Here is a 27,016-nt window from a genome sequence, read left to right on the forward strand (position 1 = left end):
CACATTTGTTTTTTCTTTATATCTTCTTTTATATATTTACTGCACTGTGTTTATCAGTGCCCACTGGCATGGAAGTCCCAGACTATAACAGGTCCCTTAACGTCACACGTGATGGCTTTATGGTTAAGGTTATTTAAGAACAGGAGTACTGTGGCGCATTTCTTCCGATCAAAATAATCCCTGGGAGAAAAGTGATGTGCAGTTATTATGAGAATATCAGTTTGATCGTCAGTCAATCCGAAGTGCTTAAAGTTTGCATTACTTTGAGGTTTTATACATGCAGTACTTCAACACAAGATCGTCGCTCTGAATCTGATTTGTTTCAAAAGTCTTTAAAAAAATGCAATTATCTCAGCTTTTTGCTCAAAATTTTGTATTTTTGAAGAAATCTACCCAAATTTGAGAGGTAATAAAAAGAGAACAAATGAAGGTAGGATGAAACTTTTTTAAAGCAGAGGATCTGGGCCTGTATTCATCAAGAATCTTAATGCAAAAAGTAGCTCCTAGTGAAGCAATTCTAAGAAAATTCTTAGAAATGTGGGGCGTTTACTCTTAAAATTAAAGAAAAAAATCCTAGTAAAGAAAAAAGTAATTCAGAAAGCATCTTAACACTTAAAAGAGGTCTTAAGGTCAAAATTGTTAGGAGCACGGACAAGGACTTTTAAGAGGCTTAAGAGTTTTTTAGCAACCGGAAAACACGAAGAGGGAGACAAAAAATGTTGCACACAATGCATGACAGTAAGTTAATAACATGCAACACATTAGATCGTGCAGGAATCATGTTTGTGACAGATCTAATTAGATAAATAATTATTTAATATAGCGCCAGAAATAAAAGTAATCACTACATTAACTACAGTAACAGATTCGGTAACTATAAAAAAATGCAACTATGCAGCAAAGCAAAGATGATTTAGGTCTGTTACAGACGTCTATAAAACAAAGTAATCACACAAACTTACAGAACATTGTGTTGCTGTTTATTTCCTATCTAATACGTATATATTTATTACACGGCTCTCTGGAATGCTTGATTCTGATTGGTCAGTTGAGACATTTGCAGGTTCGTTCTTTTCAAATAATAACCGTTCCAAAGTAACGCATAGCCGGTGCTACTTGTATGTTTTAAATCCCTCCGCGCCAACAAAGATTACTGTTTGGCGCCATCTTGTGACAAACACTGGACAACCACAATTAAGAATGGAAAATTTTGACATTAATTTTAACATGTACGGAAAAAACAAAACATTTAAACAGTGGATAGAAGAACGAACAACGACAAGACACAGAGAGCTTACTGAGACTGAACTTGACAAAATAGAGCATGACAGCCATGAAGCCAACACACACAAAAATACAGAATGGGCATTAAAACTTCTCAAAAACTGGCTAAAAGAGAAAAAATGGAGACAGACAAGTATGAAGAAGAGGATCTTAATAAGGTATTACGATCATTTTATGCATCTGTGCACAGTTTCACGGAAGGATAAAAATGTTAATTTAAAACAAATATGCCAACAAAATGTTTCAAATTCATATTCATGTCCAGTTTTTTTTCTTATGTGGCAAGTAGCCGTGTAATAAGCGGGATAATGTAGAGGCAGCCTGTAGTTATCGGGTAAATAAGCCCCTTCAGTGTGATACAAGACCCTCCGCAGGACCCTTCGCGTCGGGTCCTGATCACACTGTCGGGGCTTATTTCCCAATAACTACCGGCTGCCTCTACATTATCCCTTACTTAATACCACGGGTTTGTTGAATGCTGCATTCTGATTGGCTGAGAAATGTTCTATTGGTGTTGATTATTTTTCTGTAAACCGCACACCTTACTTGTCAAATGTCTTAAAAATAGGCACCAGAGCAATGTTTGTAGTAATCGTGGTATAAGCGGAATAATTGACTCCGGTCCTTTGAACTATTTGAAAATAATGCACACCTGCGTTTTATATATATATATATATATATATATATATATATATATATATATATATATATATATATATATATATATATATATATATACCTGCAATTTCAAATTGATGGCTTATAGATCCTATTATTACTCTTGTCTTTTTCTTCCAACCAACCAATCACAGTCTTCAAAAGATTGTGTCACATGTAGCAACGGGGTCAACCACGCCTCCTTACTAAAATAAAAGTTTTTGTCTATTCCTAACTCAGAGTTGCTCTCAGATCAGTCCCGAATCGCTTTTAAGCTAAAACTCCTACGTTAAAGTTTTTAAGCTAAATTAAAAGTTTTCTGAGAGGACTCTTAGAATCTTTATGAATACGGGATCTGTTCTTTAATTTTATATATTGTATGTTTATATACTGAAAGAAGAAAATTTTCTGGAAGACATTAACCTATTAAATTATAAAAAATGCTGCCGCTGGCTGGCAACTTTATTAAGAAATGCTGGCAGGGAACAAGTTAAATATATCAAGGTTTTATTTATATTCACAGAATATTCTTTACATTATGTAGTAGAGGTTGACTGATATGCAGGGCATGAAGTTAACTTTTTTGACCGCCAGCCTCTGTGGTAGGTGGATTTAGAAATCCATCTGCCACAGTGACTCTTTACCAGCTAGTTTTTTTTTTTTTGCCTGAATAGTGAATGATAACACTGTCTTTATTGTATGAATTAAATATAGTTATTTTTTAGAGCTACAAAAGTGATTTAGTCTTTGTCTTAGGTCTGTGTCATTAGTTTACACATCAAGAGTTTTGATCTGTCACAGCACTACACATCTGTGCAACTGTGATTGTACAGTAGCCTATGTCAGCATTGCATTCTCATCCCATCTCCCCAACAGTTTAATACTTACTCGTACATCCAAACGTAGTCAGACAAGTGCCTCATTTTCTTTCCAATCGCATGAACGTTGCGAAACAGCAGTCGCATCCTCTCAATGAATCACTCAATTTGCATCAGTGATGCACGGGTTGATAAGAAATGAGTGGGTGCCGGTTACGAGTCATCCAAAAATATTTTTAATGATATTCGGCCACAGTCAGTCGGGTCAATTGAAATGGACTATTTTACAATTGCGGGCGGGTTAGTTGAAAACGTTGGTCAGGTGCGGGTTGTTTATACATTGACCCGCGCAGCACTGATTTGCATTGGCTACCTACCAATGTGGCCGGTAGATTGACAGTGTTACCCACCAATTGCAAAATCCACCCACATTTGGCGCATGGTCGGGTGTTAATTTCAGGCCCTGCTGATATGTTTTTTTGGCCAATTCCGATATTTAGAAATCATAAAAACTATTTTGACTGGTCTTTTTACCATGCTTTTTATTGCTTTGTAGGGTAAAATCTTTTGTGGTATACCTGATAAATTATCTAATCATAAAGTTAACATAAAAAATGTCTATTTTTTTGTTTAGACTGTTATTTAGGGCAAATCTTTCTAAACACTCTCAAAGCACATTTACATTCTCATTTCTGAGGTGCTGTGAGTGATGGATTGTGCTGACATTGACGTCTTGTACTTGTACTGGCTGCTTTAAATTCACGCGATCACGCTAAGGCACGGCTACAGTCTCACATGTAGCCTCATGGTCAGAGAGAGATCTGCTTGCAGTAAAAAGCGGCATCACAAGTTCTATGTCACAAAGTCTTTGATCTCTTTCTTCATTTAGTAACGGTAACTTAAATATGTGTGGACAAAGTTTTGATATTTTATCTAAAAATTAATTGCCGACTTAGGTTTTAAGACCTCTGTATCGTGTTGAAGTCAATTATTTATATATTTGATAAAATACAATGTTATCTAAATACGTTAACCTTTTAAAATTATTTACTTACCTTAGTGTATCTAGTTTATAATGTGAATCCTCCTTTAAATCAGAGAGCAGCTTCTTTCCTGAATCACTTAGATCATTCCCAGACAGATTCAAATCTCTCAGATGTGTGTTTGATCTCAGAGCTGAAGCCAAAGCTGCACAACCTTCATCTGTGACATCACAATCATACAACCTGTAGAGAACAATAACACACACTGAACGCTCTCACTTCTGTAAGATTGAAAATATAGGAATTTTTCATCACAACCCATTTCCATTTGCATTCCTGTGCTCATTGACTACTGGCAGAGTTGTTCATCAAGTGGGGGTTAAAGGTGGTCTTCTGATTGGTCAGTTTGAATGTATCAAGTTAGGTTTAATCACATGGTCAAGGGATAGAGCAGTGGTTCTCAACGTTATTCCTGGAGGCCCACTGCTCTGCACATTTTCTATTGCTGCGTCCGAAACCGCCTACTACATACTATATAGTAAGCGAAAAGCAGTAGGCGAGGCGAGTAGTATGTCCGAATACATAGTATTCGAAAAACAGTATGCGAAAAGTACCCGGATGACCTACTACTTCCGGTTAGATTTTGCAGTGTGCATACGATGGACGCTTCACTATCCCATGATGCCCCGGACGATGAGTTATCCACCGAAGAAGAAGAGGCACGCTGCTGTTTTCGCGCTGAAATGACATGACGTGATGACGACGTATGTCACGTGATGTAGCAACATGGCGGATGTAGTACGTCCGAATCTCATTCATACTACCAGGATTCATGCTATACAGTACCTACTGTTTTAATGCCAAGTAAGTAGGTACTTCATCTAATTCAGTACCTACTATACAGTATGCGGTTTCGGACGCAGCTTCTGTCTCCCTTATTTAACACACCTGATTCAAATCATCAGCTCATTAGTAGAGATCACTACAAGTCTGTCTTATAAGAGAGACATAGAAAATGTGCAGAGCAGTGGGCCTCCAGGAACGGAGTTGAGAACCACTGGGATAGAGGATAAAGGTCAAGGTGTTCATGAGCTCTGGGCTTTTTGCCTTTTGCATCTTATCAGGTAATCTATCACATACATTGGAAACAGTTAATTGTTTGTATTATTAACCATTTCATGCATTTATAGTGTAACCATTTCAATTGTAACTTTAAAGCTCCACTGTGTAGGATCTACTCCCATCAAGCGGTGAAAGTCTATATGAAAACCAACTGAATATTACTTTCTAGCCCCCACCCCCACCCCCCCATTCGGAACGCGTTTTAACTCGTACGTTGGCCCGGCCGTGTCATGCCAAGGTTAACATGGCTTCCAGTAGCTACAAAGCAAAAGCAATGAAAAAAATGAACAATTTGCAATGTCATTTGCGTGTGATCCATCAAAGCACACAGATTTATGTTTAACATGGAAAAAGTCTGATTTTCATGATATGTCCGCTTAAAATCACATACAAAAAGCAACCATAAACGTAGCTTAGACACTTCTTTTTTCATCGACGCGAGGAAAAATATCACAGGGGCTGTTAAACTTGGTGTTAAGATGTGTTTTCGTCGATCAGATCACAAGTGGACGAGAGAGACACATTACGTTTACACTTGGTGTTTAAATCCGTCTCTTTTTGTCCATTTTCGACCGCTTCTCTTCAGATTACTGAGGAGCTGGTCTGTGGACAAGTCACACACATGAGCTGGATTAATGACGGGTTTAAATGGACGCGAACTAATATGTCAGAGTCCAATGCTTATGTTTAAGTAAACGTTACATGTCCGTGTATATGTAAGAGCTTTCTCTGATATTGGTGAAATAAGATCGCTCAACTTTCACACGCTTGTAAAATGAAACGAAAGACGCGCAGATCAGACGCTTTTATCAATGAAAGGCTAAAAATAGCGCTGTACACCGTGTGTTTGTGTTAGAGGTCAGAAAAGATGAAAAACATTTATCTCAGTACCTCAGAATACATAAAATGGGCGGAGAGACGGCGTGTGGCTGTTCCAAGACATTAAACCACATGCATGTTTACACTAACAAGTGTTACGCATACCCATGCTATAGTTACACAAGGAACTATAAAACTTCAAGTTTACAACATAGACTGTATAGATGTAAACGAATATGCTGAATTACCTGTGGTGAAGAAAGTAACTTAGCAACTTCATTGTCCAATGAGCCCCATCTTGGAAAACTAACTCCAATATTGACTTTGGTCTTGATGTTTTTCCTGTCGCGTTGTCGTTTAAAATCCCCGTTTCGCTTCCTTGGCGACTTGTTTTAATGTCCTCGAGAATATGTCTTCAACAGGCTTTCAAATCAAAGCATTAGATCGCAGGTTTGTGCGGCCGAAGGATTCAGTCTAACGCAGGTCGCATATCCGGGCTGCATACGTCATCAAGCCTGGTTTATTTAAATTAACTGAGCATTACATTTGCAAGTCATAAGCATATTACATCAATTTACAATTAACTAAGAATAAATGTCAGCTTTATAATTGTTCATATTCTGAAATAAGACTGTCTTGATGACGTATACCGCCTACACATGCAACCTCCGTAGGCTTCAGCTCGCGGCCAGCTTGAGTGTACTCTGAAAGCGCGAAAGGCGGAGCTTGAATTTCAGGAATGTCCCTCGTCGGCGAATGTATTTCAAAGATGGAGGCACAACATGGATTCAGCCAGAGAGCGCTACGGCGGTATGTATTTTAAATAGCAGATTCTACACTTACGAGAATACTTTGATTAGTGGGGTGGAAGTAATTACACATGAATGAGCACATACCTTTGGAAGAAAACATGGGTTTTTGCTAAGAATTAACTAAAAAAAGTACACACTGGAGCTTTAAGTCAGAACTGATATTAAACCTTTTAATTTACAAATCTGTTGTTTAGTTTTTATTTAGTGTTAATACTTAAACACTACATATTGCAATACAATATATTCGTACTCTAGCAACGCTCTCAGACATATTGGCCCTCATTTATCAAAAGTGCGTACACCAAATTCCCAGCATACACCCAAAACCACGGTGACTTTAAGATTTATCAATATGGATGCTGGCGTGCTCAAATCCTTCGCCAGCTCAGGAGGTGGTGTACGCACGTTTTGAGTTAGGAAATACACAGAAAAAAAATTCTAACACAACAAAACGCACTAAAACAAACTAAACAAACTAAAATAGTATATGATGTATTATGACCCACTGTAAAACAACAACAACAACAACAAAGTAATTATAAACTTTTTATAATATAGAGTTTTTTATAATTATAAAGTGATTTTTTGTGCAACATGAACTTCAATGTTTAATTTGTGTGACTTTACCAAAGCATTTGATTTGTATGCAAATGTATTCCTTCAGTTTGCAAGCCTGTGCGCTTTACCTGACGTTTCAGGGCAGAGCACGTGAGCGGAGCGGAGCGTTGAGCGGTGCGGTAATACCATCAGAGCGCCTTTCCAAAAAATTCCGCTCGCTAAGCACCGCTCGTTGAACCCAGAACGCCCTTTGATAATTTGCTAGTTCGAGAATCTGTAAAAAGTCTAGCAATAAGTTATGGAATTCAAGCCTTATACATAAATGTAAAGTAAAAATCAAAGTTAAGATTGGACAGGAAGAAAACATTGAAAGGGACTGCGGAGAGACTGTAAAAGTTAGCAAATATTCATTCTGGAATCTGAAGCTGCACACTGCAAGAAAGCACATGGATGTGCTACGAAAACATGGTAATAATGCATCAAAAGGTAAGCTTGTTACATACCATTCGATGATAAATAAATAGCTACACATGAATAGGTAAGGTAAAATGCTTGTGTTGAATGGAGCCATAAATCCGATCATGATGACATGCGGACAAAATCATGGCACAAATTATCTTTTATGCTACATTATGGACACTTCTTATTTAGTCTAAAGCAGTGGTTCTCAACTCCAGTCCTCGGGCCCCCCTCCCAGAATGTTTTAGACGTCTCCTTATATGAAACACCTGATTCCACTCATTAGGCTCCTTCCAGAATGTTTGAAACTTTTCCTTAATTAACACACTTACAAGCTAATGAACTGAATCAGGTGTTTTATATATGGACATCTAAAATGTTCTGGGAGGGGGGGCCCGAGGATTGGAGTTGAGAACCACTGGTCTAAAGTATGGCCATAAATTTAGAATTCGTTCCCAATATTCAAAAGTTTTTTGCTTGGAATTAATTATTATAATATTTCGTAATTACTATTACAATTATTATTATGCTGCGTTCCAGGCAACCTGTAACCCGTAACTCACGACTTCAAAACCACGACTCACGACTCTGAACTGGGGGTACATCGATCTAGTACGAGTTCACGGGTGGGAAGTAGTTATCGTAGTTCTGTATGTAAATACAGAACACCACACTACAAAAGTTACTACATCATTTTAAAATATTATTTAAAAAAAACTTTTGTCTTTAATCCCGCTGTTTAAACTCTCAAATAAAACCATTTTGTTTCTTTCCACTTCCCCGGTTTCTCGTTTTTGCCGTCTTCCGTGTGTTAATGGCATAAAATGAGGGCGTGGGGGAAGCGGAGACTTGAATTTATATGGGCGTGTTATTCTAATTACGATCGTTTTCAGTCGCAGCATTTATGAAGGGCATAATATTGCTTACACCTGAATTTCAAAGGTACATCTTCATAAATCAGGCGGTGAGAGGAGTGTATGCATAATCTTACGCCAACATATACGCCCGTTTCTACGCAAGAATGATAAATGAGGGGCAATGTGTCTGAAACCCGGAATGATTGCAGTTTTATTCTCCTTCCGAAACCTGAGATCCCTTACACTTCACTACACATCACATAAGTTCAGCTTTAAAGTCTCTGAAAAAAATCAGCAAAAATCACGGAAGACAAATGTGATGATATAAACCCACAAAAGTCATCTGTTAAAGATGTGATGAAACTCATTTATGATCTTACTTCAGTTTCTCCAGTTTACAGTTTGGATTCTTCAGTACATCACAGATCAGCTTCACTCCTGAATCTCTTAGATTATTCTCAGACAGATCCAGATCTCTCAGATGTGTGTTTGATATCAGAGCTGAAGCCAAAGCTGCACAACCTTCATCTGTGACATCACAACAACTCAACCTGTAGAGAACAATAACACACACTAAACTCTCTCACTTCACTACCAGGCCCAGACACAGTGAAGTGCCCCAGGGTGACCAAATTTCAAGTGCCCCCCCCCCAAAAAAAAGGTATACATTAAATTATATATATATTATATTGAACTCTAGTCATTCAGGGCTCCAGACTAACTTTTTTGTTATTAGGAGCACTGTAGCCCCTGACTGAAACTTTTAGGAGTGCTAGCAGAAAATTTAGGGCACACTTTAAATCAGCCTGCAATGCAATTATTTAATTTTTTTCCAAAATAACTGCACTACTGAAACATACTAATTAGACTTAACTCTATGCAGTTGCTGCACCTGTCATCATGCACAATTGATGAAACTATTAGAATAGGAAGTTATGAACCAAAGAATCATACAACCCCCTTAACCAATTCTAGGCATAAGATACATACATATACAATAAGTTATATCCAGATAGCATACTGTAATGAGATGAGTGGCAGGGCAATCTACATACTTGTATTCTTTACACATTTCTCATCTTTTATCCGGTTTTCCTTAACTGGCCACTGATGTCTGAAACCTTTATTTTCATCTATAATGTTGTGGTGTTAATGTAGGCTAAAAGTTCTCCCGCTCTCTTTGACTCTCATCTCTGCAATGTTTAATTTTAAATCCACGCCAGCGCGTCTCCTCGCGGTTCTGAGTGAGATGTGTTGACTTTACCCTGGCTGCGGTACAATCAACTGAGCGAATGGTGACATACAACTATATACGCATCATGCAAATGAGCGTTTAAAACCCGATCGTGCATTCTGTAATTTTGTCACGGGTCCCCGCACATGCGCGAGTACTTATAAAAAAACATTTTGGCCGCAGTCTGGAGCCCTTGTGCCCCCCATTGCCTGGTGCCCCAGGGCACTCGCCCAATCCCATCTATGGATAGTCTGGCCCTGTTCACTACACATCACATAAATTCAGATTTAAAGTCTCTGACAAAAATGAGCAAAATCACCCATCAATGGTGCTTATCAATGTTTCTTTAAATTTGAATGAATGAAATCAAAAGACAGCTCAGCTTTAAATAAATGATTTGTTTGTTTATATACAAAAAGACAGAAACTGAGAGGAAACACTGTAAATCAAAACTGTGCAGTGTTTCCCCTAGGTTTACAGCTTTGGGGGCGGGGGGGGGGTTGGTTTGGTATGTATATACAGGGGTTAAATTGTGATTTGTTATGTGGGGGCTCTGTGGGGAGGGGTACTTCGAGGTGTAACATGTTTAATACTGATGACAGCAAAGCCACTGGTGTGTTTCAATTACATTCTGGACCTCTGATAGGATTTGATAAGTTTCAGCATTAAATCTGTGCCAGAGGTTGACCCAAAATATTTTAAAAAGAGCGTCATAAATGATGCAAGTCTATGAGTTTAAAACCGTATATCCATTTGTTGCACATGTCATTATGGACAATTGATCAAACTTTGAAGGAAGTTAAAAGAATCAACCTCCTGGAATAATTCTATAGGCATAAGATGCTACCCCAAAAGACTTAATTAACAAGAAAAAAGGTACAACACACAGTACTGTATCATCAACATATCTTAGAAATTAACCATAGAGATTCCCTATGCTGGTCAACAGCTAGTAAAACAATCACTATAGGTTTGATTTGTTTAATCAAATACATTATTATTTTATTAAATTATACAATGAGTTATATCCAGTGTTATCCAGTTAACATACTGTAATTAGATGAGTGACGTACATACTTTAGTCTTCTATTAAATTTTCTCAACATGGGCACCATTCTTACCGCTCTCTCTCTCTCACACAAACACACACACATCTCTACAATGTCAAATGATCCTGTGTGCACGTTCTTGAAACTGCTTTGAGATTTTTTTTGCTTGAGCTGCATATTTTCAACTTGCGCAAAGTCGTGTTTAAAGGGAAAAGCTTGTGTTTTCGTGGCAATTTCACCGCTCAATTCGCAAATTCTTAAATATGACAGCATACAATATTACTGTTAACACAGAGTTACTACAAAACACATGCGCGGCGCGGGCATATATAGCATTAGAGAGGGAGAGAATGCGTGTGTGTGTGTGTGTGTGTGGGAAAGTCATGATAAACTCGATTAGTCGTCTTCTCTGTCAGTAACATCCGTGACTGTTGATGTTTACGCAAAAAAAGAAAGTATACGGAGGAATGGACTTTGAAAACTTTTCAGTTATGGGAGAGAAAGGCGCGCACTGCACACAACACGAGAAAGAGCGTGGGCAGTAAATTAAGCCGAACAGTAAAATATAAATGTGCCACTCAATTGGATAATTGTAAACGCTCAAACACAGACAGAAAAGACATGCCATCATGGAAATAAGATAAATAACATTACTTGAGGGCTATTTAGTTTGTTTAATAAAATAACAAATTGTTCTCCGGCGCTTTAAGGATAACCAAATTAAATTTTCTTGACCTTCAAAGGGGGCGTGTTGAGCCGTTATATAATGGTAGGGGAAACACTGCTGTGTTATTAAATAATATCAGTAAAGAATCACTGAAGACAAATGTGATGATATAAACCCACAAAAGTCATCTGTTAAAGATGTGATGAAACTAATTTATGATCTTACTCCAGTTTCTCCAGTTTACAGTTTGGATTCTTCAGTCCATCACAGATCAGCTTCACTCCTGAATCTCTTAGATTATCATTCCTAGACAGATTCAGATCTCTCAGATGTGTGTTTGATATCAGAGCTGAAGCCAAAGCTGCACAACCTTCATCTGTGACATCACAACACAACAACCTGTAGAGAACAATAACACACATTGAACTCTCTCACTTTACTACACATCACATAACTTCAGATTTAAAGTCTCTGAAAAAAATAAGCAAAATCGCCCTTCAATGGTGCTTATCAATGTTTCTTTAAATTCAGTAGTCACGTGAAAGCGATAAGCAAATCAGCTTACTACCATCTCAGAAATATTGCCAGAATTAGCTGTTTTGTCTCAAGACAGGACTTAGAGAAACTTGTTCATGCTTTCATCACCAGCAGGGTGGATTACTGCAATGGACTTCTTACGGGGATCCCCAAAAAGACCATTAGACAGCTGCAGCTCATACAGAACGCTGCGGCCAGAATTCTGACCAGAACCAAAAAATCTGAGCACATTACTCCAGTCCTCAGGTCCTTACACTGGCTTCCTGTTACATTTAGAATAGATTTTAAAGTATTGTTACTCGTTTATAAATCACTTCATGGCTTAGGACCCAAATACATGACAGATATGCTAACTGTATATAAACCTAACAGATTACTCAGATCATTAGGATCAGGTCAGTTAGAAATACCAAGGGTTTACTCAAAACAAGGTGCGTCAGCATTTAGTTATTATGCCACCTCTAGCTGGAATCAACTTCCAGATGAGATCAGAGGGCTATTTCATAAAACTAGATTTCAAAATAAGCCAGGCTTATTTTGTTAAGTCTGGCTTATTGCCAGTGGATTTTGTTTCATAAAACAAACTTGAACTATTTCAACCCTGGTTACAATGGAAACTTATGCTTGGAAACTAGCCTGGTCCGGGGCAGCCTAACTGTCAGGTTAAGCCACAGTTGTTGCTTAACTAGACTTCCACTAACACTGAACTGTGAATGCAGTGATATTACAGCTGACCCTTTGACATTTTATTTGACTTTATTAACCACTATTAATCTAACAATTAAAGAAAATCAACTTATATATTAAATTTGATAAATTTTGTTACAATAATAATTAATAAAATATAGACATGTGTTTCATAATATGGTATATTATAGGCCTATATTATAGGCCTTTCAAATGTTGAATATAAATGATAATCTTAACTACCCCAATATAAGGATAATAGTTTATTAACAAATTTAAGATGTATCTAAATTCATATAATTGCAATGTATTTATGAAATTATATATATATATATATATATATATATATATATATATATATATATATATATATATATATATATATATATATATTTTTTTTATTCAGATTGTCTGTCACACAAAGAGGACATTTTATTTAAATATACAACACACAAAGGTCAAGTACAGTCATTTAATTTTTTTATGCTTGGTGTGCATAAAAATGCACATTATTTTAAAGATCTACAGTATTTGTATCTTTCTCTAGTTGTTACATTTTTCTTGAAATTTAAAAAAAAATATGGTATCTGCATGGCTGAAGTTATACAATATAATTATGTGATGGTATGCTCTTGGCATTTTGTTGTAATGAGTTAAAATTCTTTTTATAAACCGGCTCGTTCTGGTTCTTCATTCTGATTGGTTGAAACGCGTTCTAAGCCGTGATAAAATACCCCGGTAAACCCACGGTTCAGACCACATTACAAGTATCACTGCGCCACTGTTGCTGCGTACTGATTTATGAAAATAAACACCTCAGTCTTTAACCATTTTTTTATTTTTCTACCTTTGCACAATTATGGCGATATCCAGATAAATGTCAATAAAACATTTCGTCAATAAAGAGAAAACGTTCTCTGAGGGTTTTTTTGTCTTATTGATATTTCCGCTATTATCCACAAGATGGCAATCTTACCCAACTTAAACACTGAGGCATTCACTCGACACAACAGCGTTGTGGTGGATTTAGCATGACGTGTGTTTTGATCAGGCTCTGAATCTGATCTCTTACAAAGTTCTTCACAAAAATGGAATTATCTCCGCATTCAGCTGAAAATTTGAGAGGTGATAACTGATAAGAGAACAAATTAAGGTAGGATGAAACGTTTTTTGATGTTGTTGGAAAGCGGATGGACTGTTCTTTCATTTGATATTTTATGTTTATTTAAAGAAGATACTTTTTCTGTAAGGCATTCAACTAAAACTGGGTGGCAACTTAAAAAAAAATGTTAATGTATATTTTAGATGAATGTTGATATATAAAAATAAACACCACAGTCTTTAATCATATTTTCATTGTATCTTTGCTGCGTCTGTGTTGTTTGTGAACTGCGCTCTGTTGCAGCCACACTTGATTCTGAGGAACTACTTTGTTTGGCGGAAGAGTAATATTTGTACTAATATAATTACAACTTATTTGTGTTTTATTTTATAAAATCCCGCTAACGTTATGCATATGAAGTAACCGTTTTATAAACGCAATAAACCCCTCGAAGCGTTGGGTTACCAGTGCGCAGACTAAGCACAGACGTGGTTGTGTACAAGAGACAAAAACAATATAAATAGTGTTCGTTTTCTCACACAAACCGCTCGTTTTGTGTCTTAGGCCATCAATGTGTACTTACGATGGACAGTTGTTCAATTTGGACTTCTCTGTGCATGCTCTTTGAGGTAACGTTTAGTAAGTGACCATAGACCTGTATTATATGACTGACAGACAACAACGGTTTGACCTAAAAACATCAAAAGTGAAACTACCGCGGAAACCAAGACACCTACATCTTGGATGCCCCTGAGGTAAGCTAGAACATATCAGAATTTAATTTCAAAGTGAACTATTGCTTTAAAGAGCCAGTAAGATGACAATTTTAAGCATCCTATCTAGTGATGCACCGATGTGAAAATTTTGGCCGATGCCGATAACCGATATGACCCTTGTCTGTTATGGCCGATACCGATATTTGCCGATGCCGATATCTCTGTATAAAAACACATTTTAATGATAATCAAATAGAGAGCTATTTTCCCCAAAAAAAAATGTACTTTTGTAATTTATTCCCAGAAATGACTGATTGGGCACCTTTACCCATGTGCAAAATGTCATCAATTAGCTGATTGATATGTAAGCTTATTCTTTGTAAGCTTCGGGATGCTTATTTTTTAAGTGGGTGATCAAATTGGTTGTGTTGAACAATTTGTCCCGAACTCCCCCTCGTATCACCCGGCCCTCACTCTCATTGCACACAGCAGCAGGGGTGTCCGGACTTTTTTGTGTGGTGATCTACTTTTAAAATGATAAAGCCGACAAGATCTACATGCTAAAAAACACTTTAAATGCGTGGACTATACTGCATATATCTCTACATTAGATTTAGGGCTGTCACCATTACTCTATTTTTTTGAGAAGTTGAAAAAAATCCTGAAGTTCATGTCGAGTACTGTATAAAATAGCAGAGACACGGATTAGTAAAACAAACTAGAAAGAAAATGACAATAGTATCAGAAGCATATAAATCAGCACAATGCTGCAGCTCTCTCTCTCTCTCTCTTCCTCCCTCGTTCGCTCGGGCGCGCGTACACACACCGGGCGCGTGCATCAGCTGCATGAAGGAAAGAATGCGATTGCATCCTGGTAAATTTCGGAAGTTTACACTGCAGCGGGCAGGCATAAGATTTATAAAAACACATTTGAGAAGAAAAGCACAGCAACTCAAAAAGACTTTGTGTTTCACAATTACTCTAAGACAGTGGTGTCCAGACTTTTAGCCGACAAGTTCTACATGCTAAAAACACTTTAAATGCGTGGACTATACTGCATATATCTCTACATTGGATTTAGGGCTGTCCACCATCAGAGCATGTGAGTGAAGCAGAGCGGTGTGACGCTCCGCTAAATATTCCGCTACTGTTCAAGCGCCCAAGCAAGCGCTCCGTTAACTTTCCGCTCACGCTCGCAAATAAACCAATTCCCGCTCAGATCCCGCTCCGATATAATTTTTTTAAGTAAGCCAAATTGTTTTCTTGGATAATTGCATTTAATTAAAGTATTAGCTGATAAATCGCAGTTATGTACAGTTGTGTGTTGGCTATTATAGTTTAACTGATACGGAGCTCCGGATATAATTAAAATTAACAAATTGTTTCCACGACATTCACATGTTTTACTAATTTTAAGTAATAATAAATGTAATAAGTAATTACGAAATATTATAATAATTCGTTCCCCTTATGAGAAAGATTAACAAACTATTCTGTTATATAAATATATTATTTGAAAAAACTAAAATAAATTGAAGAACAATTTCTTAACAAGAAGGTTTTTAAAGTGCAAATTTACAGTGCATCAGTAAATACAGAACACAGCTGTGTCTTAAAGAAATTAAAATTAGACAGTATTTATGAACCTGTAAATGTACAAAACGAATGCAATACATAAGGCCATGAGTATTTATTTATGGCATTTTCAAGAGTATATTGGTAGATAAATTAACGTTTATCTATATAGTATGAAAACTAATAAATCATTATTTTGGCTAAATTCATCTGGATATATAATTTTAGTCAGACTGATTTGTCATTATTTCAGAAGCTTAAATGCTATCTAAAACAACTTACATTTTATCCCGAGTGTTACTTGGTCAAAAATATTTTGAAATATAGCCGCGAGAGCAAATTATAGCACAAAAATGTTTAGCTCACACGGACCGAATGAAAAGCCGTTAATTAAGCGAACTCTCTGTAAAATAGAGGACGTGCTGAATCAGTCGAGTCGACAGATTATCATCAATGTTTATAATGTTCCACGCATGCTGTTGATGAAAAAAATAATATCTAAATGTCCAGGGAAGAGTCCAGTGTTCAGTCAGTTAATATTAAATGCGTTTTTGGCTGAAGCTTTCTCATCCACGGAGCGGAGAACTATAAAGATTCTTATTTTAAGTGGTTTTAATGCTGGTAAGCAATCAGTTAGCCTATATTATGGCGCTTTGTATTTGTGTTGATCAGTTAGATTAAAGTAGCCTAATTTTAATCTTTAAAACTGCATCTAGATGCAGACGTCACTACAGTTATTCTGTCATCTTAGTTTCATTTCATTCTTTTCTATGTAATGCTGGCGACTTCATTAAAACAATATTTGAACTCCATAACTTATTGCTAGCCATTTTTACAGATTCTCGAACTAGCAAATTACCAAAGGGCATTCTGGGATGAGCGAGCGGTGCTGAGGGTATTGAGCGAGCAGAGCGGAAATTTCGGAAATGCGCTCTGCGCTCTGATGGAAATATTACCGCACCGCTCACATGCTCTGGCGGGCAGGCATAAGATTTATAAAAACACATTTGAGAAGAAAGGCACAGCAACTCAAGACTTAAGTTACGTGTGTCACAATTACTCTTGGAGGCATTGAGCAGCATAAGGATACACAGTTAATTTATGTGCAATCTACCGGCATTGCCTTTGCGATCGCGATCGACGTATTGGACACCCCTGTCACACAGCATAGCGAGGATCTTCTTCAGACACTTTGAAGAACGACCAGGCAAACGACAGAACCTGCTTCAGCACATGTGTAACTTATGCTCTTGTGCAAAAACAAACGTACTCGCCCCCACACTCACGTCTCCTACACACACACGTCAAATACACAGGAATGATTATCGGCCTGTTCGACCGATGCCGATGTGTAAAAAAATGACCATATCGGCTGATATTATATCGGCGGCCGATATATCGTGCACCACTATCTTCTCAGTAAATCATGTTAGCACGAGGTCAATACATGTTGCACTGTTGTTGGTCTGTGCCACCGATCTGTGGTCTGTGAGACTGATCTGTGATCTGTGCATTGTGTGCAAAGACACTCTGTCAGTTGACCAATCAGAGCAGAGTAGGCTACTGAAAGGTGGGGTTTAGTCAGACTGAGTCGTTGAATGGCTTCACACGAATCGTTTGGGGATCTCTGAGAAATGGGGTCATTTTAAATTTATATTTTGAGAAAATTACAGTGCATGCATTTAAACCTGTTGTCCGGGACTTATAAATAGTGATAAGACATTGTCAACATCAATACACATCATTCATCATTAATCCAAGCAATAAAAACGACGATTGAAACTAACATTTTACACTCATTTAAGCATTTATCTAAACTAACCGGGTCATAGCAAAACCGTAAATAAGCATGCATTAGCCGTTTGCTAACGTGACTCTCTGACAGTAAATTAACAGTTTAAATACACAACATCATTCATCATTAATCCAAACAATACAAACGACGATTGAAACTAACAATTTTACACTCATTTAAGCATTTATCTAAACTAACCGGGTCATAGCAAAACCGTAAATAAGCATGCGTTAGCCGTTTGCTAACGTGACTCTCTGACAGTAAATTAACAGTTTAAACACACAACATCATTCATCATTAATCCAAACAATACAAACGACGATTGAAACTAACAATTTTACACTCATTTAAGCATTTATCTAAACTAACCGGGTCATAGCAAAACTGCTTGCTATCGTGGCTCTGACAGTATATAAGTTAGAGTTTAAACAATGATATCATTCAACATTAATCCAAGCAATAAAACGACTATAGACATTTTACACTCATTTAAGCAAGTATGTAGCTATAATCATACTTACAGGTTGTGGTTAGGATACGCATGTTGTTCCAAATAAAGTGGGTACTGAACCATCTTTCATTGCCAAACGTCTAAATCCCTCCGTTAAAAAATAATTTTAACCACTGATTCTTCACAGCCAGACACGTTTAGAATATCCCTCCTTGAAAAAGTTTACCTTTGGTAGTGAAAACAACACAAGCTGAAAACACAGCGTGAGCTGATGTTTACACACACACACTAGCTAGCTGTGGGCGGTTCATAGTTTTCGTTTCTCCCGGGCAAGGCTGTAGGCGGAGATTAGTATCTCATGTGACGTGGATAAGTTCGTGTGACGTGGATAATATCAGGAAGAAGACTCACTCCCTATAACGACTCGTTTCAGTGATTCAGAGTCGACTCCCTGCTTTAGAAGCCAATAACTTTATTAATCGTGCACTTTTTGGTTCAACTACTTTACACGTTGTTTACATTGATGGACAGCTACATGACACACTGCAATAAAGGTTAGTTTCGATTTTGGATCTGTGTGGCTCTTTAACATTAACTTATTTGCTCACCAGCCAATTGGCTAGTTGTTTTCCAAAGTTACTAGCCACTTAGCATTTTCACTGGCCAAAATTCTGCCCTACAAAGGCAAAAGGCAGTAACTTCGTTTTTGGTCAAAGATTACTTATTTTGAGACATTCTAAACCTCCTTTATTATTTGCATTAGTATCTTAAGTTAATTTTATGTTTTTTTTTGAGAAAATCTACCCAGCCGAAATCTACCCACATTTGTTGGGTGTTAATATCAAGCCCTGATCTTACCACAGTTTCTCCAGTTTACAGTTTGGACTCTTCAGTACATCACAGAGCAGCTTCACTCCTGAATCTCTTAGATTATTCACAGACAGATTCAGTTCTCTCAGACATGAAGATTTTGAAGTTAGTACTGAAGTCAGACCAGAACAGCTTTTCTCTGACAGTTCACAATGAGTAAGGCTGAGAATGACAAAATATTAGAGATACAATTTAAATCCACAAAATACAGAAAAAAAAACATGCAAACACAAACGCTTAATGATGGCACCCATTGTGACTTACTCAGCTGATCTTGATGCTTCAACCACAGGCAGCAGCTTCTGAAGAACTTCATCTGATGTCATGTGATCTTTGTTGAAGTGTCTGTTTGTGTATTTCCTCAAATCAAACACATCTAACTGCTCTGATGTCAGCAAAATGAAAACCACTGCTGACCACTGAGAAGAGGAGAGTTTCTTGTTTGAAAGATTTCCAGACTGTATATACTTCTGGACTTCATTCACAAGAGACTGATCACCCAGTTCATTTAAAGAGTGAAACAGATTGATTGATTTATCTGGTTTGAGATTTATTTCTATTCTGGTTTTAATGTACTCAACAGTTTTCTCTTTGCTCCAGGAGATTTTCTCTTTGTGTTTCAGAAGATCCTGCAGAAGTTTCTGATTGGACTCCAGTGAGAGACCCAGAAGAAATCTGAGGAAAAGATCCAGATGTCCATTCTTACTCTGTAGAGATTTATCCACAGCTCTCTGATGCAGATCTGATATTGTGTCACATGTGAACTCGTTTGCATATTTTGACGGTAAACATTCATTGAGTAGATCCGTCTTATACAGGAATGAATACAGCACATATAGAGCTGCTAGATGTTCCTGAATGCTCAGATGAATGAAGCTGTAAACTTTCCCCTGATACAAACCAAACTCCTCTCTGAAGATCTGAGTACACAATCCTGAGTAAACTGATGCTTCTGATACATCAATGCCACAATCTCTCAGGTCTTCATCATAAAAGATCAGATTGCCTTTCACAAGCTGCTCAAACGCCAGTTTACCCAGTTTAAAGATCATGTCTTCATCTTTCACTTTCTTCTCATAGTCCTTCTGATGTTTGATGTTTGTCTGAATGATCAGGAAGTGTGTGTACATTTCAGTGAGAGTCTTGGGGATCTCTCTTCTCTCTGCTTCACTCATCATTCTCTCTAGAACAGTGACTGAAATCCAGCAGAAGACTGGGATGTGACACATGATGTAGAGACTCCTGGATGACTTCAGGTGTGAGATGATTTGATCAGACAGACTCTCATCACTGATTCTCTTCCTGAAGTATTCCTCCTTCTGTGGATCACTGAATCCTCGTACCTCTGTGACTCGATCAACACATTCAGAGGGGATGAGATCAGCTGCTGCTGGTCTGGAGGTGATCCAGATGTGAGAAGAGGGAAACAGATTCCCCTTGATGAGGTTTGTCAGCATCACGTCCACTGAGGTTGATTCACTTACATCACACAACCTCACACTGCTGTGAAAATCCAGAGACAGACGACACTCATCCAAACCATCAAAGATGAACAACACTTTATATTTATCACTGAAGATTTCCATTTCTTTTGTCTCTGGGAAGAAAAGATGAAGAAGATCTAAAAGACTGAGTGTTTTGTTCTTCATCAAATTGATCTCTCTGAAAGGAAGTGGAAATATGAGGTGGACGTCCTGATTCTCTTTCTCTTCAGCCCAGTCTAGAATGAACTTCTGTACAGAGACTGTTTTTCCAATGCCAGCGACTCCCTTTGTCAGCACACTTCTGATGTGTTTGTCTTGTTCAGGTAAAGGTTTAAAGATGTCATTACATTTGATTGGTGTCTCCTCTGTTGTTGTTCTTCTGGATTGTGTCTCAATCTGTCTCACTTCATGTTCATTACTGATCTCTCCACTTTCACTCTCTGTGATGTAAAGCTCTGTGTAGATCTCATTCAGTAGTGTTGGGTTTCTCTCATTTGATGTTACCTCATACAAACACTGAAACTTCTTCTGTAGATTTGATCTAAATGTCTTGAAGACTTCAGCACATTTAGGGTCAGGTCTATTAAAGGAACAAAAGAGTTAAAATGATAATTGTACCGAGATATAAAGAGCAACATTTCATAGAGAAACAGAAAAAGCTTTCATTCCAAACATGAGCTGATTGCAAATTTGTGGTGCAAAAAGGGTCTACAATCCCATCTGCTATATTATCACATGTTGGGCCCCCAAACTACTGAACTATTAGATATATTTTACACATTTGTTTTTCTTTATATCTTTCTTTATATATTTACTGCACTGTGTTTATTAGTGCCTGGTTGCATGAAAGTCCTTAAGCTAAGAAATCCCTAAGATATAAAGTTATGGGTACCCTTAATGAAACATGAGTTGTTAGAAAAACCTAACGGTTATGTAATTAACTGGTATCATTACTGTACTTACCAGTGGTACATACTTGGTAGTTATTATGTAATTCTAGATAAGAACTGTGTAATAACAGATACATACTTACTGTACTTACAAATAAATGTACAATTTAAGTATTTAGTATATACAGACAAGTTAGGGTAAATGACAGGTATTTATAGTGTACATATATGATAACTAATATCAAACACTTGTGTACTTACAAATTGTATATACACAATAAGTGTGTACTAGTGAATGTACCCAGTAGTTAATGCGTATGATAGTCAATGGTTGGGTTTGCCTCACAGTGACATGTATATGATGCTATATCTTAGGTGTTAGGTCCTATGTAATAACTGTGTAAAATGCAACACTTTATTTTACAGTCCTGTTTCCATGCAGTTACCATGGACGTACTAGTGAAGTTACCCAGTAGTTAATGCATACGATTATTTAATGCTTGGTTTAAAGGACAAAGATACTGAGTCTGAGTACCAAAATGGCACATCAGTAATGTTTGTTCTTAGTTATCATATACGTATGGTATAACTTACACTTGCCTGCAGGTACCACACACTTATTGTTTATATACAATTGGTAAGTACAGTAGTGTTCTTGTTAGTTCTTGTTAGTTACAGTATACATACACCATTGTGCCTTTCATTAACTTACACTGGACTACAGGTACCACACACTAATCATGGATGTACAATTTGTAAGTACAGTAGTGTTTGATATTAGTTATCATATACACTATAAATACCTCTCATTTACCCTAACTTGCCTGTAAATACTAAATGCTTATATTGTACATTTATTTGTAAGTACAGTAATGTTTCTCGTTAGTTACAGTATACCTACACTATAAGTATGTATATGTTATTACCCAGTACTTACCTAGAGTTGCATAAAAGTAAGTACCACACATTTGTTGGTAAGTACAACTTATTTACCATATGTGTACAAGGTAAATACACGTACTGTAAAATAAAGCGCAACCGAAATGCCTTACCTCAGGGAAACCATCACTTAAGCATTTTCATGCAATCGGACACAGGCTCTTTAAATTATTTCACAGATAAATATTTTAATGCTGCTATTAATGACCATCAACAGTGTAAAAATAAGTGATGTAATTCACGTAAATGTACCTAATATCTAGAATTTTTTTCTGGATAGGTGCAGACACACAGATGGGTTCCGGTGACTCTGAAATTTGCAGTTTGTTGAGACTCCTGAAAACATTCAAGAGAAAATTCAGAAACTTATAAATGACTGAAATATCTCAATTATTATTCTTACAACAATTTTATATGTGGGCAAACATGCACTAGTATAATACACAATATCCTCACAAACACTAGTTTTGGTTAAAAGACAAATGATTACTTATTTAAATATGATTGAATAAGATAAACATGTTTGGTGTAGCATTTACCCAAAGTTAAGTTTATTGTGTTCCTGTAACCCAGGTGGAAGCTCCATAGACCGGTCACTCTTCATGGACACACAGCTGGGGTCTGATCCATTCATCTGGACTCGACTGTGACAAAACATGTAGCCACGCAATCCACAGATGCAAAGAAATCAAACCATAGATGTCCATTAATGAAGTTATGTGTAATCATGTAAAATGACACAGGGAAAATGTATCACGTTAGTTCATTTAGTACATTCATTTATTGTGCACGTTGTTGTTATGTACACTGTAAAATATTTTTAGGTGTCTTTAAGTTATAATCAAATTGTCAGTGCAAGTCATTTTAACTTACTATTACACTAAACTTTCAACCGAAAATTTAAAACAGTAAATTGAAATGACTAGTAAAGCTAATATGATAGACTGGGGCAGAGATCATCAAAGTGACTAAAATGTCATGTTTTTTTATAGAGGATCATGTAGATGATGATGTTGCATTCATAGGAAGTTACATTTATGTAGCGAGAGGATTTTGAGATACACTTGCATTTATGTGCATAGTATTATTATTTTTTTGCAGTCATTTTAGATATATTAATACTCATCCTTATGTGACTAATTTCAGCCTTTGTGGCTGTGCTCTTACATCTGAACAGTTGCCTTTACATTTCTTATGAATTCACTCATCATTATTGCTGGTCTAGTGGGTATTGCTGTGTGCAGTGGGCAGGGCAGACATACTGTCGGCGATCTGAGTTTGAATACCGCCTTGGCATTTTTCAGTTTTATTCATGACAAACATTTGTAAAGTTTGTAGCCTTTTATGCCAAAGTCTTAATTTCATTTTTAGCTGAACTGCTGTCCTCTTCTTTCTGTCCATGGGATTGCATCTGCATGAAAATGAATATAATGTTTAATAATGTACAGTCTTCAGTTTATTTACTTCTGATATTTTAACTGTGATGAAAAATTAAATGTATGCATTTATTAGAGTAGCAATTTCCAACAACAACTTTTTTCTTTAAAATATATTCTCGTAGTTGTTGTTGTACACTTGCAGCAACACTTTCAGTTTAGTATCAAAAAGGATTTAGACCTCTTTGTCACGTGCTGTTGCCATGGTGAATCGTAATATCAGAGCTCAATTGATGATAAGTTTTCACAGTAGTTGTGCACGTGCTTAACTCAGAAATAGTCTACTCATTTTCAATTATAAAATATGTTATTACCTTAACTAAGAATTGTTGATACATCCCTCTATCATCTGTGTGCGTGCACGTAAGCGCTGGAGCGCACTGCGAGCCTGCGACTCTTCAATAGCATTTAGCTTAGCCCCATTCATTCAATGGTACCATTTAGAGATAAAGTTAGAAGTGACCAAACACATCAACGTTTTTCCTATTTAAGACGAGTAGTTATACGAGCAAGTTTGGTGGTACAAAATAAAACGTAGCGCTTTTCTAAGCGGATTTAAAAGAGGAACTATATTTTATGGCGTAATAGCACTTTTGGGAGTACTTCGACTCGCCTGAAAAGTCCGCTCCCCTTCTCACTCTCATAATGGGAGAGGGAGGGTGTTACTGCACCGAGTCGAGGTACTCCCAAGGGTGCTGTTGCGCCGTACAGTGTGGTTCCTCTTTTGAATCCGCTTGGAAAGGCGCTGCGTTTTATTTTGTACCACCAAACTTGCTCGTATAACTACTCGTCTTAAATAGGAAAAACGTTGATGTGTTTGGTCACTTCTAACTTTATCTCTAAATGGTACCATTGAATGAATGGGGCTAAGCTAAATGCTATCGAAGCGTCGCGCCGCGCTCCAGCGCTTACGTGCACGCACACAGATGATAGAGGGATGTATCAACAATTCTTAGTTAAGGTAATAACATATTTTAATATTGAAAATGAGTAGACTATTCCTTTAACCTACACAGAGTAAGTCAACTCAGAGATCAAGATTTAACTAGAGAGTTGGTTGAACCTCCTTACTGAAATGGGCCGCTGGTGATAATTTTATATAAAATAGCACCTTTAGAAATAAATTGACTAAAAAATAAAACAGTGACGTGTTCAATACTTATTTCAAACGCTGTATGCTGTTTTAATTGATATCATTGAGGACCCTTACATTGATGTTTTACAGCGTTTTGTGTCTTATACTCAACTAATGATTTACGTCCAAAATGTAGTCACTCTGCGCATCGTCAACAAGCATGTGTATGACGAAGAATGCAGAAAAGGCGGATATCATTAAAGTAGCATGAGGGGCGATTCGAATGCCGACTCCTTATGATTTCTTGAATCACGCTTATGGTACTTTGATGTCACCTGCCTCTTGGTTCTCGCAGCACCCCATGAACTCAAACAAACATAATGTCTGTGATACTGTTGGATGATGGCGAAGCATACCCTCCACTCTCACAAAATAAAACTCATAATTTAGACAAGTCATCCCACCAAAGTCAGAAAAATCACATTCCTGATAAATAAACCTGTCACCTTTTATGGACACACAGCTGGGTTGTTTCAACAATTTTTATAAACATTAACTAGTATAATACACAATACCCTCACAAACACTAGTTTTGGTTAAAAAAAAACAAATAGTTACTTATTTAAAGGGGGGGGTTTAATGGTATTTCAAGCATTCTGACTTATTAACACAGTTATAGAGTTGTTTCCTCATGCTAAACGTAGGCAAAGTGTCAAAAATGCAGTTGGGCGTGTTTCAGAGTATTTCTGTGCCGAATGCACTTCGCCAGGGTTCGTACAAGTTTCGGCTAATTTTTTTCGATTACGGTTCTAACTGACGTTTCAGGGGTTTTCGATACGTATCACTTCTTTATATGGGCTTCCGCCGGAAAACTTCCCCCGGAAAACCCCGCCCAGCCGTCAGTCAGCGGGAGACGTTAGAGCTTGCTAACAGCTTATCACGCCACTCAGCCTTGTTTAATTTCAAAAGTCAACAATGGCACAAGAAGAAGTGTGTTTTTGGATGTAAGGAGAAGACATCCAGCCTTATGGAAACAATGGATATAGTTTATTATCCGGATTAGCAGCGGAGTTTTGCGTGTGCGTTTGATGCGGTGGATTTTCAGAACCGGGTCATGACGAGTTACACGTGGTAAGTAAGACTTCTGTCTTATGTTGGAAATAGGCGCGTGTATATTATATAAATCACACGAACATGTAGTGAATCATAAGTTAAAACAGTGTTGTATAGTGTTGTATGACTCTTACTCGCTCCTCCCGTGTTATAACTCCTCCTTCTTCATTTTTTCGTACGTTATCGGAAAGATTCGTTAAAGCTAATCTTTCTTTTATAAATCTGATTAAACTAAAGACTCTTCAGAGATATAAAGGATGTCATACTACTCCATAGGTACTCCAGATTAATATCAGAAATGCAGAAACAGCGTGTGTTACGTGAGCTTTAAATATGATTTAATAATGTCAACATGTTTGGAGTAGCATTTACCCAAAGTCAAGTTTATTGTGTTCCTGTAACTTAGGTGGAGGCTCCATAGACCAGTCACTCTTCATGGACACACAGCTGGGGTCTGATCCGTCCATCTGGACTTGACTGTGACAAAACATGAAGAGAAAATGTAACAAAGATAGTGTAATAATGATAGACTGTATAAGATAGGAGGTCCTGTTGACTTTTTTATTTTATAATAAATCTGTTCAATGACAAAGTTATAGCTCAAAGCACTGATGATGGGCCAATGCACAACACTTCATAATGGCTCAAAAAAAAAAAAAAATGCAGTAAATGTGTAAATTTAGGTTTAAGTCTCATAATATAATATAATGAGATTAGAAGCATCAAAGTTTGATTTCACTCATTGATTTAAATCTTTGACATGACCTTATTCAGTCATTATTAACTCTTTCCCTGTCATTGACGAGGTTACTCTTCAATGTAGAGAAAATGTTTTTCTCTGGCCAATGCCGATATTTAGAAATCATAAAAACTATTATGACTTTTTAGCATGCTTTTTATTGCTTTGTAGGGTAAAATCTTTTTTGGTATACCTGATAAATAATTTAATCATAAAGTTAACATAAAAAATGTCTATTTTTTTAGTTTAGACTGTTATTTAGGGCAAATCTTTCTAAACACTCTCAAA

The 27,016-nt window shown here is 37.0% G+C and overlaps 1 protein-coding gene across 1 annotated transcript in view; it reads right to left on the bottom strand.

Annotated features, from left to right (window-relative positions):
* The window catches only part of LOC141349154 (NACHT, LRR and PYD domains-containing protein 3-like), a 110,630-nt gene extending 84,135 nt beyond the window's left edge, over nt 1-26,495 (bottom strand). Inside the window, exons 1-9 of the mRNA XM_073860189.1 lie at nt 26,362-26,495; nt 23,533-23,776; nt 22,905-23,009; nt 22,618-22,701; nt 19,317-21,116; nt 19,041-19,214; nt 11,545-11,718; nt 8,750-8,920; nt 3,815-3,985 (exon numbers count right to left, since the gene is read on the bottom strand). Coding sequence (XP_073716290.1) covers nt 3,815-3,985; nt 8,750-8,920; nt 11,545-11,718; nt 19,041-19,214; nt 19,317-21,116; nt 22,618-22,701; nt 22,905-23,009; nt 23,533-23,576 — 2,723 coding nt within the window. The 5' untranslated portion in view covers nt 23,577-23,776; nt 26,362-26,495. The remainder of the gene's footprint in view (nt 1-3,814; nt 3,986-8,749; nt 8,921-11,544; nt 11,719-19,040; nt 19,215-19,316; nt 21,117-22,617; nt 22,702-22,904; nt 23,010-23,532; nt 23,777-26,361) is intronic.
* Nucleotides 26,496-27,016: the final 521 nt, after the last annotated feature.

Source organism: Misgurnus anguillicaudatus, chromosome 3 (assembly GCF_027580225.2).
Source record: "Misgurnus anguillicaudatus chromosome 3, ASM2758022v2, whole genome shotgun sequence".
NCBI lineage: Eukaryota > Metazoa > Chordata > Actinopteri > Cypriniformes > Cobitidae > Misgurnus > Misgurnus anguillicaudatus.